At 36.3% G+C, this 19,597-nt stretch overlaps 1 protein-coding gene across 1 annotated transcript in view; it reads right to left on the bottom strand.

Moving 5' to 3' along the window:
• Positions 1–19,597, bottom strand: part of LOC148939355 (angiotensin-converting enzyme-like) — a 402,696-nt gene that overhangs the window by 233,977 nt on the left and 149,122 nt on the right. Inside the window, exon 13 of the mRNA XM_089107028.1 lies at positions 13,323–13,486. Within this exon, the coding sequence (XP_088963154.1) occupies positions 13,323–13,486 (164 nt within the window). The remainder of the gene's footprint in view (positions 1–13,322; positions 13,487–19,597) is intronic.

Here is a 19,597-nt window from a genome sequence, read left to right as displayed (position 1 = left end):
AATGCAAGAGTTGGAATATTTCAGTAGTGTTTGGTTGTGGGGTTCCTTTTCTCTTGTACTTTTACCTTTTTTTAAATTGTTAATTTTGAATTTCTTTCATTGAAATGCAGGAGTTGGACAATTTCAGTAGTGTATGGTCGTGGATTACAACGTCACAGTTACATTCTCATGATTTTTCACAGTTCATTTTGAATTTCTATCGTTGAATTGCAAGAGTTGGCCTGTTTCAGTAGTGTTTGGTTATGGTTTACCTTATCACAGTTACATTTTCTTGATTTTTCAAAGCTCATTTCGAATTTCTTTCGTTGAAGTGTAAGAGTTGGAATATTTCAGTAGTGTTTGGTTGTGGTTTACCTTGTCACAGTTACATTTTCTTGATTTTTCAAAGTTCATTTTGAATTTCTTTCGTTGAAATGCAAGAGTTGGAATATTTCAGTAGTGTTTGGTTGTGGTTTACCTTGTCACAGTTACATTTTCTTGATTTTTCAAAGTTCATTTTGAATTTCTTTCATTGAAATGCAAGAGTTGGAATATTTCAGTAGTGTTTGGTTGTGGATTACCTTGTCACAGTTACATTTTCTTGATTATTCAAAGTTCATTTTGAATTTCATTCTTTGAAATGAAAGAGTTGGAATATTTCAGTAGCGTTCGGTTGTGGTTTAACTTGTCACAGTTACATTTTCCTGATGTTTCAAAGTTCATTGTGAATTTCTTTCGTTGAAATGCAAGAGTTGGACTATTTCAGTAGTTTTTGGTTGTGGATTACCGTGTCACAGTTACATATTAATGAAGTTACAATGGACTATGTTTAGGACGGTTTTGAAAATTAAATAGTGGGAATATTTTGCTTTTTTTGTTGCGGTTTGGAAAGTTGCACTAGCTAATTTTCGTTTTTTGAATATTGGCATTCTTGATTGAAATTCGAGTATATTCTAGTTATGTTCTATTAACTTATTTGGGTCGTGTTTAGGTCAGGTTAACTGAAAATGTTATGTAATTTAAAATTTTACTTTTTATATATGAATATTAAATTCACTTGATTTAATATGTATTATGTGTTTTTTTTTAGTTTACAGTGTAAAAGTTACATTTTACTGATTTTTAAAATTTCATTTTGAATTTCTTTTGTTGAAATGCAAGAGTTTGAATATTTCAGTAGTGTTTGGTTGTGGTTTACCTTGTCACAGTTACATTTTCTTGATTTTTCAAAGTTCATTTTGAATTTCTTTTGTTGAAATGCAAGAGTTGGAATATTTCAGTAGCGTTCGGTTGTGGTTTAAATTGTCACAGTTAAATTTTCTTGATTTTTCAAAGTTAATTTTGAATTTCTTTCATTGAAATGCAAGAGTTGGACTATTTCAGTAGTGTTTGGTTGTGGTTTACCTTGTCAAAGATACATTTTCTTGATTTTTAAAAGTTCATTTTGAATTTCTTTCGTTGAAATGCAAGAGTTGGAATATTTCCGTGTCACTGTTAGATTTTCTTGATTTTTCAAAGTTCATTTTGAATTTCTTTCGTTGAAATGCAATAGTTGGAATATTTCAGTAGTGTTTGGTCGTGGTTTACCTTGTCACAGTTACATTTTCTTGATTTTTCAAAGTTCATTTTGAATTTCAAAGAGTTTGAATTTCAAGAGTTGGACTATTTCAGTAGTGTTTGGTTGTGGTTTACCTTGTCACAGTTACATTTTCATGATTTTTCAAAGCCCATTTTGAATTTCTTTCGTTGAAAAGCAAGAGTTGGAATATTTCAGTAGTGTTTGCTTATGGTTTACCTTGTCAAAGTTACATTTTCATGATTTTTCAAAGTTCAATTTGAATTTCTTTCGTTGAAATGCAAGAGTTGGAATATTTCAGTAGTGTTTGGTTATGGTTTAAATTGTCACAGTTACGTTTTCTTGATTTTTCAATGTTCATTTAGATTTTCTTTCGTTGAAATGCAAGAGTTGGACTATTTCAGTGGTGTTTGCTTATGGTTTACCTTTTCACATTTATATTTGCTAGATTTTCCAATGCTCATTTTGAATTTAATTCTTTGAAATTCACGAGTTGGTATATTTCAGTTGTGTTTGGTTATGGTTTACCTTGTCACGATTGCATTTTCTTGATTTTTCAAAGTTCATTTTTATTTATTACATTTAATTTAACGAGTTGGACTATTTCACTATTAACCTAACTTAGCCTAAGTTAGGTTAGGCTAAGTTAGGTTAGGCTAGGTTAGCCTACGTACGCGCGCGTACGTAGGCTAACCTAGCCTAACCTAACTTAGCCTAACCTAACTTAATCTAACCTATCCTAACTTAACCTAACTTAATCTAACCTAACCTAACTTAACCTAACCTAACTTAATCCAACCTAACCTAACCTATATGTGCGCGTACGTAGGCTAACCTATCCTAACCTAACTTAACCTAACCTAACTTAATCTAACCTAACCTAACCTAATCATAAACCTAACTTTTTGCCTGTCTCTCACCTAACCTATGCAAACCTAAGTGAAGCGTACATTGGCTGACCTGACCTAACTTACCCTACCGTGTGTGTGTATGTGTGTGTGTGTATGTGTGTGTGTTTATGTGTGTGTGTCTGTATGTGTGTGTGTGTATGTGTGTGTGTATGTATCTGTGTGTGTATATTTGTGTGTGTGTGTGGGTGTGTTTATGTGGGGGTTTGTATGTGTATGCGTGTATGTGTGTGTGTGTGTGTACATATGTGTATACATGTGTGTAAATGTGGCAAGGTAAACCAGAACCAAACACTACTGAAATATTCCAACTCTTGCATTTCAACGAAAGAAATTCAAAATGAATTTGAAAATCAAGAAAATGTAACTGTGAGAAGGTAAACCATAACCAAACACCACTGAAATATTCCAACTCTTGCATTTCAACGAAAAAAATTCTAAATGAACTTTGAAAAATCAAGAAAATGTAACTCTGAGAAGTTAAACCATAACCAAACACTACTGAAATATTCCAACTCTTGCATTTAAACGAAATAAATTCAAATGAACTTTGAAAAATCAAGAAAATGCAACTGTGACAAGGTAAACCATAAGCAAACACTACTGAAATATTCCAACTCTTTATTTTAAACGAAAGAAATTCAAAATGAGCATTGAAAAATCAAGAAAATGTAACTGTGATGAGGTAAACCATAACCAAACACCACTGAAATAGTCCAACTCTTGCATTTCAACGAAAGAAATTCAAAATGAACTTTGAAAAATCAAGAAAATGTAACTGTGACAATGTAAACCACAACCAAACACTACTGAAATATTCCAACTCTTGCATTTCAACGAAAGAAATTCAAAATGAACTTTGAAAAATCATGAAAATGTAACTGTGACAAGGTAAACCATAACCAAACACTACTGAAATAGTCCAACTCTTGCATTTCAACGAAAGAAATTCAAAATGGGCTTTGAAAAATCATGAAAATGTAACTGTGACAAGGTAAACCACAACCAAACACTACTGAAATAGTCCAACTCTTGAAATTCAAACTCTTTGAAATTCAAAATGAACTTTGAAAAATCAAGAAAATGTAACTGTGACAAGGTAAACCACGAACAAACACTACTTAAATATTACAACTATTGCATTTCAACGAAAGAAATTCAAAATGAACTTTGAAAAATCAAGAAAATTTAACTGTGGCAAGGTAAACCACAACCAAACACTTCTGAAATATTCCAACTCTTGCATTTCAAATTAAATAAATTCAAATGAACTTTGAAAAATCAAGAAAATTTAACTGTGACAAGGTAAACCACATGCAAACACTACTGAAATATTCCAACTCTTGCATTTCAACGAAAGAAATTAAGAATTAACTTTGAAAAATCAAGAAAATTTAACTTTGACAAGGTAAACCACAACAAAACACTACTGAAATATTCCAAATCTTGCATTTCAACGAATGAAATTTAAAATGAACTTTAAAAAATCAAGAAAATGTAACTGTGACAAGGTAAACCACAACCTAACTCTACTGAAATATTCCAACTCTTGCATTTCAACAAAAGAAATTCAAAATGAACTTTGAAAAATCAATAAAATTTAACTGTGACAAGGTAAACCACAACCAAACACTACTGAAATATTCCAAATCATGCATTTCAACGAAAGAAATTCAAAATGAACTTTGATAAATCAAGAAAATGTAACTGTGACAAGATAAACCACAACCAAACACTGCTGAAATATTCCAACTCTTACATTTCAACGAAAGAAATTCAAATTAACTTTTAAAAATCAATAAATGTAACTGTGACAAGGTAAACCACAAGCAAACACTACTGAAATATTCCAACTCTTGCATTTAATCTAAAGAAATTCAAAAATGAACTTTGAAAAATCGAGAAAATGTAATTGTGACAAGGTAAACCACAACCATACACTACTGAAATATTCCAACTCTTGCATTTCAACGAAAAAAATTCAAAATAAACTTTGAAAAATCAAGAAAATGTAACTTTGACAAGGTAAACCACAACCAAACACTACTGAAATATTCCAACTCTGGCATTTCAACGAAAGAAATTCAAAATGAACTTTGAAAAATCAAGAAAATGTAACTGTGACAAGGTAAACCACAACCAAACGCTACTGAAATATTCCAACTCTTGCATTTCAACGAATGAAATTTAAAATGAACTTTGAATAATCAAGAAAATGTAACTGTGACAAGGTAATCCAGAACCAAAGACTACTGAAATATTCCAACTCTTGCATTTCAACGAAAGAAATTCAAAATGAACTTTGAAAAATCAAGAAAATGTAACTGTGACAAGGTAAACCACAACCAAACACTACTGAAATATTCCAACTCTTGCATTTCAACGAAAGAAATTCAAAATGAACTTTGAAAAATCAAGAAAATGTAACTGTGACAAGGTAAACCACAACCAAACACTACTGAAATATTCCAACTCTTGCACTTCAACGAATGAAATTCAAAATGAAATTTGAAAAATCAGGAAAATGTAACTGTGACAAGGTAAACCATAACCAAACACCACTGAAATAGTCCAACTGTTGCATTTCAACGAAAGAAATTCAAATTGAACTATGAAAAATCATGAAAATGTAACTCTGACAAGGTAAACCACGACAAAACACTACTGAAATATTCTAACTCTTGCATTTCAAGTAAAGAAATCCAAAATGAACTTTGAAAAATCAAGAAAATGTAACTGTGACAAGGTAAACCACAACCAAACACTATTGAAATATTCCAACTCGTGCACTTCAACGAAAGAAATTCAAAATGAGCTTTGAAAAATCATGAAAATGTAACTGTGACATGGTAAACCACAACCAAACACTACTGAAATATTCCAACTCTTGCATTTCAACGAAAGAAATTCAAAATGAACTTTGAAAAATCACGAAAATGTAACTGTGACAAGGTAAACCACGACCAAACGCTACTGAAATATTCCAACTATTGCATTTCAACGAAATAAATTAAAATGAACTTTGAAAAATCAAGAAAATGTAACTGTGACAAGGTAAACCACAACCAAACACTTCTGAAATATTCCAACTCTTGCTTTTCAACGAAAGAAATTAAAAATGAACTTTGAAAAATCAAGAAAATGTAACTTTGACAAGGTAAACCACAACCAAACACTACTGAAATATTCCAACTCTTGCATTTCAACAAAAGAAATTCAAAATGAACTTTGAAAAATCAAGAAAATGTAACTGTGACAAGTTAAACCACAACCGAACGCTACTGAAATATTCCAACTCATGCATTTAAATAAAAGAAATTCAAAATGAACTTTGAAAAATCAAGAAAATGTAACTGTGACAAGTTAAACCACAACCAAACACTACTGAAATGTTCCAACTCTTGCATTTCAACAAAAGAAATTCAAAATGAACTTTGAAAAATCAAGAAAATTTAACTGTGACAAGTTAAATCACAACCGAACGCTACTGAAATATTCCAACTCATGCATTTTAACAAAGGAAATTCAAAATGAACTTTGAAAAATCAAAAAAATGTAACTGTGACAAGGTAAACCACGACCAAACACTACTGAAATATTCCAACTCTTGCATTTCAACGAAAGAAATTCAAAATGAACTTTGAAAAATCAAGAAAATGTAACTGTGACAAGGTAAACCACAACCAAACACTACTGAAATATTCCAACTCTTGCTTTTCAACGGTAGAAATTCAAAATGAACTTTGAAAAAATCAATAAAATGTAACTGTGACAAGTTAAACCACAACCCAACACTACTGAAATATTCCAACTCTTGCATTTCAACGAATGAAATTAAAAATGAACTTTTAATAATAAATAAAATTTAACTGTGACAAGGTAAACCAAAACCAAACACTACTGAAATATTCCAGCTCTTGCATTTCAAAGAAAGAAATTCAAAATGAACTTTGAAAAATCAAGAAAATGTAACTGTGACAAGGTAAACCATAACCAAACACTACTGAAATATTCCAACTCTTGCATTTCAACGAAAGAAATTCAAAATGAACTTTGAAAAATCAAGAAAATGTAACTGTGACAAGGTAAACCACAACCAAACACTACTGAAATATTCCAACTCTTACAATTCAAAGAATGAAATTCAAAATGAACTTTGAAAAATCACTAAAATGTAACTGTGACAATGTAAACCATAACCAAACACCACTGAAATATTCCAACTCTTGCATTTCAACGAAAGAAATTCGAAATGAACTTTGAAAAATCAAGAAAATGTAACTGTGACAAGGTAAACCACAACCGAACACTCCTGAAATATTCCAACTCTTGCATTTCAACGAAAGAAATTCAAAATGAACTTTGAAAAATCAAGAAAATGTAACTGTGACAAGGTAAACCACAACCAAACACTATTGAAATATTCCAACTCTTGCACTTCAACGAAAGAAATTCAAAATGAACTTTGAAAAATCATGAAAATGTAACTGTGACAAGGTAAACCATAACCAAACACAACTGAAATAGTCCAACTCTTGCATTTCAACAAAAGAAATTCAAAATGAACTTTGAAAAATCAAGAAAATTTAACTGTGACAAGTTAAACCACAACCAAACACTACTGAAATATTCCAACTATTGCATTTCAATGTAAGAAATTCAAATGAACTTTGAAAAATCAAGAAAATGTAACTGTGACCAGGTAAACCACAACCAAACACTACTGAAATATTCCAACTCTTGCATTTCAACAAAAGAAATTCAAATGAACTTTGAAAAATCAAGAAAATGTAACTTTGACAATGTAAACCACAACCAAACACTACTGAAATGGTCCAACTCTTGCATTTCAACAAAGGAAATTCAAAATGAACTTTGAAAAATCAAGAAAATGTAACTCTGACAAGTTAAACCACAACCGAACGCTACTGAAATATTCCAACTCATGCATTTCAATAAAAGAAATTCAAAATGAACTTTGAAAAATCAAGAAAATGTAACTGTGACAAGTTAAACCACAACCAAACACGACTGAAATCTTCCAACTCTTGCATTTCAATGAAAGAAATTCAAAATGAACTTTGAAAAATCACGAAAATTTAAATGTGACAAGTTAAACCACAACCATACACTGCTGAAATATTCCAACTCTTGCATTTCAACGAAAGAAATTCAAAATGAACTTTGAAAAATCAAGAAAATGTAACTGTGACAAGGTAAACCATAACCTGTGTGTGTCTCTGTGTGTTTGTCTCTGTGTGTGTGTGTCTCTGTGTGTGTGTCTCTGTGTGTGTGTCTCTGTGGGTGTGTCTCTGTGTGTGTGTCTCTGTGTGTGTGTCTCTGTGTGTTTGTCTCTGTTTGTGTCTCTGTGTATGTGTCTCTGTGTATGTGTCTCTTTGGGTGAAACAGTTTGAGGCATTTTAGGCGATGATTTTAGAAAACAAAAGCAGAACTTTTAAAATCACAACAACTGAAGGTCAGTAAATAATTCCTGTTTGGGGCCCGAGGATGGCCTTTGGGGGTCTGGGTGGGCCTTTGGGGGCGCCGGTGATCCTTTGGGAGCTTGGGGGGCAGTTGGGGGCCGGGGGCGGGCCTTTGGGGGCCGGGGGGACTTTTGGGGACCGCTGGAGGGCCTTTGGGACCCCGTTGGTCCTTTGGGAGCTCGATGGGCCTTTGGGGACCGGTGGAGGGCCTTTGGGACCCCGTTGGTCCTTTGGGAGCTCGCTGGGCCTTTGGGGACCGGTGGAGGACCTTTGGGGCACAGGGAGGGGCTTTGGGGGCCTGGGAGCCCGTTGGGGACCGGTGGAGGGCATTTGGGACCCCGTTGGTCGGTTGGGAGCTCGATGGACCGTTGGGGACCGGAGGAGGACCTTTGGGGCACAGGGAGGGCCTTTGGGGCACATGGGGGGCCTTGGGGGGCCTGGGGGACATTTGGGGACGGGTGGAGGGGGTTTGGGCCCCGGTTGGGCGTTTGGGAGCCCGGGGGACCTTGGGGGGCCGGGGGAGGGCCTTTGGGGCACAGGGAGGGCCTTTGGGGGTCCGGGGGGACAGTTGGGGGTCTGGGGGACATTTGGGGCCTGGGGATGGCCTTTGGGGTTCTGGGTGGGACTTTGGGGGCGCCGGTGGCCCTTTGGGGAGCTTGGGGGCTTTGAGGACCAGTGGCGGGCCTTTGCGGCACTGGGAGGTCCCTTGGGGCACAGGGAGGGTCTTTGGATGCCTGGGGGACATTTGGGGACCGGTAGAGGGCCTTTGGAACCCCATTGGTCCTTTGGGAGCTTGATGGGCCTTTGGAGACCGGAGGAGGACCTTTGGGGCACAGGGAGGGCCTTTGAGGGTCCGGGGGGACAGTTGGGGGTCTGGGTGGGCCTTTGGGGGCGCCGGTGTCCCTTTGGGAGCTTGGGGGGGCTTGGAGGACCGGGGGCTTCCTTCGGGGTTGGGGTAGGAGGATTGGAACCCTTTGGGGTTGGGTTAGAGGACCTCACAACACTGTTCAAATGAAGCTTGTGTATTATAACGACCACACTCAAATTCTCTTCTAAAATCTCTTCAAAAATCTTCTTTTAAAATGTCTCTGTTTCGCCGAAATAGTTCCATAACCTGTCTAAAACGGTTTCGCCCAAATTATCCCTAAACGTAAATTCAGCGTGTTCCTTTGTTATTGGCATCTCTGTGCTAACGCATTTCAAATTAATAGGAAACCTTCTCGCGCGCTAAAACAATTCATCGCTAAGATGTTTCTTGCCTAATTGTTTCCATGGCCTTTGGTTAGTAATATCTTTTGGAGTTCGACCAAAAGAGTTGTTCCCGAGGCAAAGACATTAATGACTTGGATCTATTCCTGGAGCAGTACCTGTCAGACATTACTAAACTTTGCCCGGAAACAATTTGATTAATGACTGACAGCAAAGTGAGAAAAATACTGTTTTTCCATTCTCACTGACAAAAACCATGAAACATACATTTCGCTGAGAGCGTGCACTTACAACAACAAGAACATCGACCTTGGAAATTTAGGTCATTGACCCCATTAACCACGTGTTCTCCCTAATGACTCTATGCCCATATTTGGTGTGGGCGTGGGAGTCTATGCCCTTATTTGGTGTACTGTCAGCATTAAACTAAATTGTAGGTGGCAGCAGGGGTGAGCGATCGGAGTTATAGGGTCATCTCTACTGGTATTGGTTATTGGGAAGTATAAAGACGTTTTCAGGGGGGATTTTTTCTGGTAGTGGGGGGGAGGTGGTGGGTTGGTGGGTTATGTGGGAGGATCTTTCCATGAAGGATGTTTCATGGGGAAGGGACATTGCTATGAAGGGGGCACCAGATTTCCCAGCATTCTTAAAAAAAGACCAGAGATTAAACAAACAAAAAAAGCTTTTCAACTGAAAGCAAGGAGCAACATCACAGCTTAAAACGAACAGAAAATATTACGTATATGATTGGGTTCACCCCCTAGTCAATACCTCGCTCTTTAAGCCAAAGATGTTTTAGTACTTTCATAAGAGCTATTTATTCTAATTAACGGCCTTTGTGATTAAGGGTCATTTTTAAAGAATTGGAACAAAATTCAAAAATTTAGCTTAACGAGCAAGGTATTGACTAGGGGACGAACTCCCTAATAAACGTATTAAAAATATATGAATATAGAAGTTTGTTACGTAAGTTAATTCGTAAGTTACGTATATTTATTGCTAATAAAAACGTTCGTAAATAAAATTAAACAAGTTTCGAGAAAGCCATTTAACCAAATAAAAGTAAAATTAATATGAAAATTTTGTTGTAATTATTCATGTACGGTGAGCCAAAATCAAAACCTGCATCAATTCAAAAACGTTCAAAAATTAAATAAAAAAAATAAGTTTTTTTTACCTGAAAGTAAGGAACCACGTTAAAAATTAAAATGAACAGAGATTATTCTGTATATGAAAGGGGCTGTCCCCTCCCCAACGCCTCACTCTTTACGTTAAAGTTTGACTTTCTCACAACTCTATTTTTTTTTTAAACAATAAAAAAATTTACCATAAAGAGCGAGGCATTGAGGAGGGGACAGCCCCTTTCATATACGGAATAATTTCTGTATTGGTATTTCTGTATAGTATTGGTTTTGGTTTATTGGAAAGCCATTTAACACGAGAAAAGTAAAATTAATATGCAAATTTTGTTTTACTTATTCAATGACGGTGAGCCAAAACAAAAGCTGCATTAACTAAAAAACGATCAGAAATATAGTGTAGGTAGTGTAGGCAGCACGAGGATGGATGTCCTCCAGTATTCCCTCCCGCTTCTATGCTTTTGTTTAAGCGCTACTAAACTAATAGCTTTCGAAGCAAACATAACCTTTTTGTAACTGCAAGCGTTTCAGTAACCTATTAAATAAAAAAAAACAAGTTTTTTTAACTGAAATTAAGGAGCGACATTAAAACTTAAAACGAACAGAAATTATTCCGTATATGAAAGGGGCTGTCCCCTCCTCAACGCCTCACTCTTTACGCTAAAGTTTTTTTTATTGTTTTAAAAATAAAGTTGTAAGACAGAGTCAAACTTTAGCGTAAAGAGCGTGGCGTTGAGGAGGGGACAGTCCCTTTCATATACGGATGGGACTTTCGATGGGACTTTCAAACAGATGGGACTTTCATATAAGCACAAGAAGTCAATTCTTTTTTTTTACCGAAATCTGTACCACGTTTCTATCATTGAGTAAAGTCGAGTTGAATATTCTGATAGAAGACTGTAATTGTGATGAAATAAAGCAAGCTTATGAGTATTATGTTTACAGAGATACAGAAACTGCGAAATAACTGTGCTTCCTAACCGGGCGAGTTGCCAGTAAAACTATTGAGTAAATACGCTATATTTCTTGCGAAACCTCTAACTTCGGTCATTAATCAGTGCTTTAATGATCGGTCGTTCCCCCAGCCTTTGATAAAAAGCTTATGTACATGTCGTTCCAAAGGTGAAGCATCCCAAAAGCTGTAATCAGTAAGACCCGTTTCAATCACGCCGAACTTTTCCAAAGTCACTGAGTCCTTTATTTACCGTGAACTTTTGTCACAAGTCGCAGATTCACTTAACCCGTACCAAAATGGTTGTTTAAAAGGGTGTAGTACCACAGTGTATTTAGTTAGGCTTTACCACCTGATCGTACAATGGCTCAAATCTGAAGACGCTTTCGTTGATTTGCTACTCGTTAATTACAGGACAGCATTTGATTTGATTAAGCACCTCGTTGCTGCTACGAATCTTGAAAGAATGGTCATATGTAAACAGATTGATTAATTTCCTACGTTTCCCGTACCAGCGAGTCTACGCCCTCTTTCCCGGTGATCTCGACTCTGACTGTGAAAAGATTACATGTGGAGCCCCTCAAGACGCCAAATTAGTCGCCCTACTTTTCCTTGTAATAATTAATTACGTTATGGACAACATGGATGACCGATTCAAATACGTAGACAATCTATCTCCGCTTCTTAAGTTCACAGTAGATACAACCCAAGCTATACCCCAATTCAGCCCTGATCTTCTAACAGAGTTCGAAAAAGAATGTGGTACAAATAGTTTGCAGATCAACAAAACCAAAATCGTAAGATTTAATCCGCTGAAACAAGATCTTGTTTGCCCAACTCCCTGGTTTCCGCTTGTATCGTCAGCTACAGTCCTGGGAGTTAATTTTAGCGCTGATTGCTCATTTAGTGCTCATGTTCAAGGGCTAGTCCAGAAAGGCAACTGTGCACTACGTTCTTTGATTTCAATGCACCGCTTGGGTATCACAGTGAATCAGCTGAAAACGGCATATCTAACACACAGACGTCCCATAATAGAATTCACATGTCCCTTTTGGAGGCCTCAGATTCATAATATTGAATATCTAAGTGATGATGTGGTTGGAGTCCAAAAAAGAGCAGTTAACACTACCTCCTTGGAAAAAAAAAATTGCAGATTATAAGTCTGCTCTTGAGTCTTTAAAGATTCAAACTCTAAAAGATCGCAGGTTTCAGTTGATAATGCGTCCCAGGCATTTTCTAATTGCTAGCCCCAAGCATCGACATTTTATACCCCCTAATGCCAACTCAGTAGTTAATACCAGAAAGAAGAACAAATCAATGCCAGTGTTTTGCAGAACAAGTCGATTTAACAATTCATTTTTGTCATTTTTTATCAGTGCCTATAACAAAATGCCTTAGGACTAGGTTTGTAAATGAAAGCGACATTTAGTTTGTGATTTTTATCTACGACTATGAAAGATTTCTTTAAAAAATGATTTCTGATTTCTGAAATAATCGAAGCAAAACTTGGGAATTTTCAAACAAGTCAAAAGTATCTTGAAGAAATTGGTAAAAACAAAAATGCAGCATCTAAATCTTCAGGGCAAAAATCCGTTCACCAGAAACTTATAATCTCTCATCTGGAAATGAAGGGAAAGGGTCTTTTATAATCCTTAGCCATTGATGTGTTCTTTCTTTCCTCGAGGAATCGTCACATAAAATTGTCACTCGGTGGCATAGTCTCAAAGATTTCCACCCCATTTCTGCCACTGAATATGTCATCAGTCTTACAAAATTCAGCATTCTCCTTCGATTTTTTTTTTATAGTTTCAGCCACCTTCCAATCCCTTCTAGAAATCCAAGGCCCTGCTAATTATCTGTGTCAAAGCTTAAAAAAATTTTTTTTTTTAAGTATTTCACTATCTCGTTCTTGACAAGTTAGTTATATACACCTCGATTTTGCTTCCACGTACGCGCAGTCTACAGCAATTAGCGCACAACCTGTTATATGCAAACAATAATAATGTGTATGAGATTTTGTCACCTTTTTTCAGAAATGAAACAATTCGATATATTCTCTATCTATTTTCTACATACCCCATCCAATACAACGTTCATCATTTGCTTCATTTATGTCTTTCAAGTATTCGTGTAAGGGTTCAAAGTACTTCATCAGAGGTGCAGCTGACATTGTCCCATTGCCAATCATATCCTCAAGAGTTTCGTTCCAGGGTTGAGACATACCTTTTTGCATCATTGATCTGAAAAAAAAAAAAAAAAAAAAAAAATTGAATCACTAAAAAGCCAAAAGTGAGTTTTCCCTCTTCCAATCGCGCATTTCTCATTAAGCGAATGCTCAGTATTATTATTGACCAATTAAGTTGTTAAGTTATTTACCAAATTCTGTTTTCTTGAACCAAACTATTTAATACCTTAATATGTCATCTGAAATATTTATTGTAATAAAAGGTAACCAGTAAAACCAGTAAAGGTACCAGTAAAAAAAGGTAAAAATTCCAATAATAAGAAACAGAGCTTTTAAACCATGCGTTCAAAAAAGAAATGGAACATCAAAGTGAAATAATATCATCTTATCTAAGATGTGCTATGGAAAAAAAAAATAGTCGGTATGTTTTTGTCAAGAGGCCCCAAATCTCATTTCCGATAAAGGAACCCAAGTCATGTTACACCATGTTTGCGTTACGATTATTCGGGTATAATTTCAGGAATGTTAATTCTTTACTGTTCAGCGTTATTTAAATTATTTGATATAATCAATGCTAATCATTGATGACTTGATCGAAAAATTAAAAATTTAATATTGGTTACCAGCTTAATCAAGGATCATGGAAAAATAGAAAGTTAAATCATTATATTGTCTCTTCCAGTTCGATTATGTTCCGAACTGCTGAAATCGGTTCAGCTCAAGGAGCCCAAAACCCTCCCCTGCCACCCTTTCTGAGTATCGCACATACAGACATATTTCATAGTTTGTCGAATTAGGATCATTAAGGGATTGTTTTCCGAATTATATTTCTTAATTATCTACTATTAGTTAAATCCTTATATATGATCTGTAAAAATTATTGGTAACGACATTAATAAATATATGTGTTTGAATATCAGTTCTCATTTTAATCAATGATTTTTTGAAAGTAAGTTTAACTGATTAAATGGTTTTTTGTTCTATGTTCTCATCGCGTTGTAATTTTTTGAAAATAAAAATTATACAAGGATTAATTACTTGCAAACCTGAGAGCCTTTGGCCCGGCTTTGAAGTAGGAATTCCCTCCTTGCCACAGCCTCAAATATAAAAACAAAATGTGTCTTTTTTGAATAGATATTATCTGTAGATCATAAAGGAATATTGACATCAACTTTTTAGCTTTATTTGATCGATTGGATTAACCAACTTCAATAGTTAGGTGAGAAATTCAATTTTTTTAATATCAACCAAAGTTTTAATAAAGGACTAGATTTGACTTTCTATTGACATCATGGAAAAATAGAAAGTTAAATCATTATATTGTCTCTTCCAGTTCGATTATGTTCCGAACTGCTGAAATCGGTTCAGCTCAAGGAGCCCAAAACCCTCCCCTGCCACCCTTTCTGAGTATCGCACATACAGACATATTTCATAGTTTGTCGAATTAGGATCATTAAGGGATTGTTTTCCGAATTATATTTCTTAATTATCTACTAAAGTTAAATCCTTATATATGATCTGTAAAAATTATTGGTAACGACATTAATAAATATATGTGTTTGAATATCAGTTCTCATTTTAATCAATGATTTTTTGAAAGTAAGTTTAACTGATTAAATGGTTTTTGTTCTATGTTCTCATCGCGTTGTAATTTTTTGAAAATAAAAATTATACAAGGATTAATTACTTGCAAACCTGAGAGCCTTTGGCCCGGCTTTGAAGTAGGAATTCCCTCCTTGCCACAGCCTCAAATATAAAAACAAAATGTGTCTTTTTTGAATAGATATTATCTGTAGATCATAAAGGAATATTGACATCAACTTTTTAGCTTTATTTGATCGATTGGATTAACCAACTTCAATAGTTAGGTGAGAAATTCAATTTTTTTAATATCAACCACAGTTTTAATAAAGGACTAAATTTGACTACACCTCTAGACAAAAGGCTCCTTGAAAGGGTGTAGCAACTTTGACCCATGGACTGCAGATATGACTGCAGCCCTCTCTCCATAAAGATATAGCAAAAGTTCCTGGCCACTAAATCCTACAAATATAAATGATATCCAATGAACCTTTTTTACTTCTACAGATGGTAGAAATGAATTTCTTCTCTTACGGACAAGGGAATGATTACGAATACTCGAGACCACAAATGAAGTTGATGACCTAGTTTTGTTGAATGACTGCCAAAAATTTACAATTTTTGGAGATTTATAATGCAGCATCTGTAAGTAGAGGAGGGGGTACCAGCGCGACGATCACCACGTGGTTTATGGTTTTCTCAGTGAGAATGAAAAAACAGGAATTTTCTCACTTGAAAAACCATGAATTTTGTCACATTTATAGTTGTTTTCATGGATGGTTATGTGTGTTGTTCGATTTATTTGATGTTTTTCTCGGATGTCAACATCAAATTATGGATGGTTTATGGTTTTTGTCAGTGAGAATTTAAAAAACAGGAACTTTGTCACATTTATGTATGTCAACAGCAATTCATGTCTGTTTTATGGTTTTTGTCACTGAGAATGAAAAAACAGGAATTTGCTCAATTGAAAAACCATGAATTTTATTACATTTATGGTTGTTTTCATGGATGGTTATGTGTGTTGTTCGATTTATTTGATGTTTTTCTCGGATGTCAACATCAAATTATGGATTTTTTATGGTTTTTGTCAGTGAAAATTTGAAAAACAGGAACTTTCTCACTGAGAAAACCATAAACCACGTGGTGTAGTCACGAGTCAGAACACCTGTGCTGTCGACCTGAAATCACCTATCGTGAATAAATAATTCCCCTTAGAAACAACAAATTAATTTCCCCTTTCTTGACAGATCAATCAATCAATGACATCATCTGTCAGACTTTAAAAATTTTCGCCTAGAAACATTTCTCCAGGAATAGATCCAAATCATTAATGTCTTTGCCTCGGGAACAGTTCTACTGGTCGAACTCCAAAGGATATTAATAAACAAAGGCCATGGAAACAATTAGTCAAGAAACATCTTAGCGATGAATTGTTTTAGCGCGCGAAAAGGTTTCATATTAATTTGAAATGCGTTAGCGCAGAGATGCCAATAACAAAGGAACACGCTGAATTTACGTTTAAGGATTATTTGGGCGAAACCGTTTTAGACAGGTTATGGAACTATTTCGGCGAAACAGATAGAGACATTTTAAAAGAAGATTTTTGAAGAGATTTTAGAAGAGAATTTAAGTGTGGTCGTTATAATACACAAGTTTCATTTGAACAGTGTTGTGAGGTCCTCTAACCCAACCCCAAAGGGTTCCAATCCTCCTACCCCAACCCCGAAGGAAGCCCCCGGTCCTCAAAGCCACCCAAACTCCCAAAGGCCCACCACCGGGCCCCCCCCCGCCCACCCCCACCCCCAACGGGCCCCCCCCGGCCCCAAATGTCCCCCAGGCTCCCAACTGTCCCCCGGACACTCAAAGGCCCCCCAAGCTCCCAAAGGGCCACCGGCGCCCCAAAGGCCCACCCAGACCTCCAAATGCCATCCCCGGGCCCCCCAAAGGCACATCGAGCTCCCAAAGGACCAACGGGGTCCCAAAGGCCTCCACCGGTCCCCAAATGTCCCCCAGGCACCCAAAGGCCCCACCGGCGCCCCACCGGCCCACCCCGACCCCCAACTGCCAACCCCCGACCCCAAAGCCCGACCCCCCGGCCCCCAAGGTCCCCCCGAGCTCCCAAAGGACCACCGACCCTCAAGGGACCCACCGACCCACAAAGGCTCTCCCCGAGCACCCGTCTTTCGGTGATGTGTGTTGTCTGAAACCTATGATTTGGGATGTGTAGTTTGCTACTTCAGGCTTTTCTGAGCCAAAGTTTCCTAGTATTTCCTAGGTGAATGTTGTCTGAAACCAATAGTTTGGGATGAGTAGTTTGCTATTTCAGGCTTTTATGAGCTAGGTTTCTTAGCCTTTCGTTGATGTGTGTTGAGTGAAACTTATGATTTGGGATATGCAGTTTGTTATTTTTAACTTTTCTGAGTTGGATTTCTTAGTCTTTCATAGGTGAGTGGTGTCTGAAACCTATGATTTGGGATGTGTAGTTTGCTATTTTTGACTTTTCTGAGTTGGATTTCTTAGACTTTCATAGGTATGCGTTGTCAGAAAATTATGATTTGGGATGTATAGTTTGCTATTTCAGGCTTTTCTGAGCTAAGGTTTTCTAGTATTTCGTAGGTGAATGTTGTCTGAAACCAATAGTTTGGGATGAATAGTTTGCTATTTTTGACTTTTCTGAGCTAGGTTTCTTAGTCTTTCGTTGGTGTGTGTTGACTGAAACCAATGATTTGGGATATGTAGTTTGCTATTTTTGACTTTTCTGAGCTGGATTTCTTAGTCTTTCATAGAATTGTGTTCTATGAAACCTATGATTTGGGATGTGTTGATTGCTAATTTAGACTTTTCTGAGCTGGATTTCTTAGCCTTTCATAGGTGTTTGTTGTCTGAAACCTATAGTTTGGGATGACTAGTTTGCTATTTTTGACTTTTCTGAGCTAGGTTTCTTAGCCGTTCATAGGTGAGTGTTGTCTGAAACCTATGATTTGGGATATTTAATTTGCTATTTCCGACTATTCATAACCGGATTTCTTAGTCTTTCGTAGGTGTGTGGTGTCTGAAACCAATGATTTGGGGTGTGTGGGTTGCTATTTTTTTTACCTTTCTGAGCGGGATTTCTTAGCCTTTCGTAGGTGTGTGTTGACTGAAACCTATGATTTGGGATGGTTAATTTGCTATTTTTGACTTTTCTGAGCTAGATTTCTTAGCCTATCATATGTGTGTCCTTTCAGAAAATTATGATTCGGAAGGTGTAGTTTGCTTTTTGGACTTTTCAGAGCTAGGATTCTTAGTCACTCATAGGTGTTTGTTGTCTGAAACTTCGAGTTTGGGATGAGTAGTTGGCTATTTCAGACTTTTCTGAGCTAAGGTTTCTTAGTAATTCGTAGGTGAATGCTGTCTGAAACTTATGATTTGGGATATGTAAATTACTATTTCGGGCTGTTCTGAGTTGGATTTCTTAGACTTTCATAGGTGTGTAGTGTCTGAAGCCTATGATTTGGGATGTGTAGTTTGCTATTTTCGACTTTTCTGAGCTAGGTTTCTTAGCCTTTCATAGGTATGTGTTGTCAGAACATTATGATTTGGGATGTGTAGTTTGCTATTTCAGGCTTTTCTGAGCTAAGGTTTTCTAGTATTTCGTAGGTGAATGTTGTCTGAAACCAATAGTTTGGGATGTTTAATTTTCTATTTACGACTTTTATGACCCTGTTTTCCTAGTCTTTAGTTTTTTTTAGGTGTCAGTACACCTTGTTTTGGTGTTTGTGTTGTTCTTTTTCTGGCTTTACTGAGGTGTATTTATTAGTCTTTCATAGGTGTGTAGTGTCTGAAACCTATGATTTGGAGTGGGTGGATTGCTACTTTTGACTTTTCTGAGCTGGATTTCTTAGCCTTTCAGAAGTGTTTGTTGTCTGAAACATATAGTTTGGGATGACTAGTTTGCTATTTTTGACTTTTCTGAGCTAGGTTTCTTAGCCATTCATAGGTGAATGCTGTCTGAAACCTATGATTTGGGATATGTAATTTGCTATTTCTGACTTTTCATAACCGGATTTCTTAGTCTTTCGTAGGTGTGTGATGTCTGAAACCTATGATTTGGGGGTGTTTGGGCTGATATTTTTTGACTTTTCTGAGCAGGATTTCATAGCCATTCGTAGGTGTGTGTTGACTGAAACCTATGATTTGGGATGGTTAATTTGCTATTTCTGACCTTTCTAAGCTAGATTTCTTAGCCTTTCATAGGTGTGTCATTTCAGAAAATTATGATTTGGGAATCACACAAAAACTTACAAATTCACACGAAAACTTATATGTACACAAAAACTGACATGCACATAAAAACTTACAAACACACAAACACACACACACACAAAACTTACACATACACACACACGAAAACTCACACACACACGCCAAAACATACACACACACAAAAACTAACGCATACACACACACACACACATACAAAAACTAACACATGAACACACACAAACACACACACACACACACACACACACACTCAAAAAACTTACACATACACACACGAAAACTTACACACACACGCCAAAACTTACACACACACAAAAAC

The sequence above is a fragment of the Artemia sp. Qi Xiang Cuo genome, chromosome 21 (genome assembly GCF_049724085.1).
Source record: "Artemia sp. Qi Xiang Cuo chromosome 21, ASM4972408v1, whole genome shotgun sequence".
Taxonomy (NCBI): Eukaryota; Metazoa; Arthropoda; class Branchiopoda; order Anostraca; family Artemiidae; genus Artemia; species Artemia sp. Qi Xiang Cuo.
Note: the sequence above shows the minus strand (reverse complement) of the source record. Positions and strands in the feature narration are given on the sequence as shown.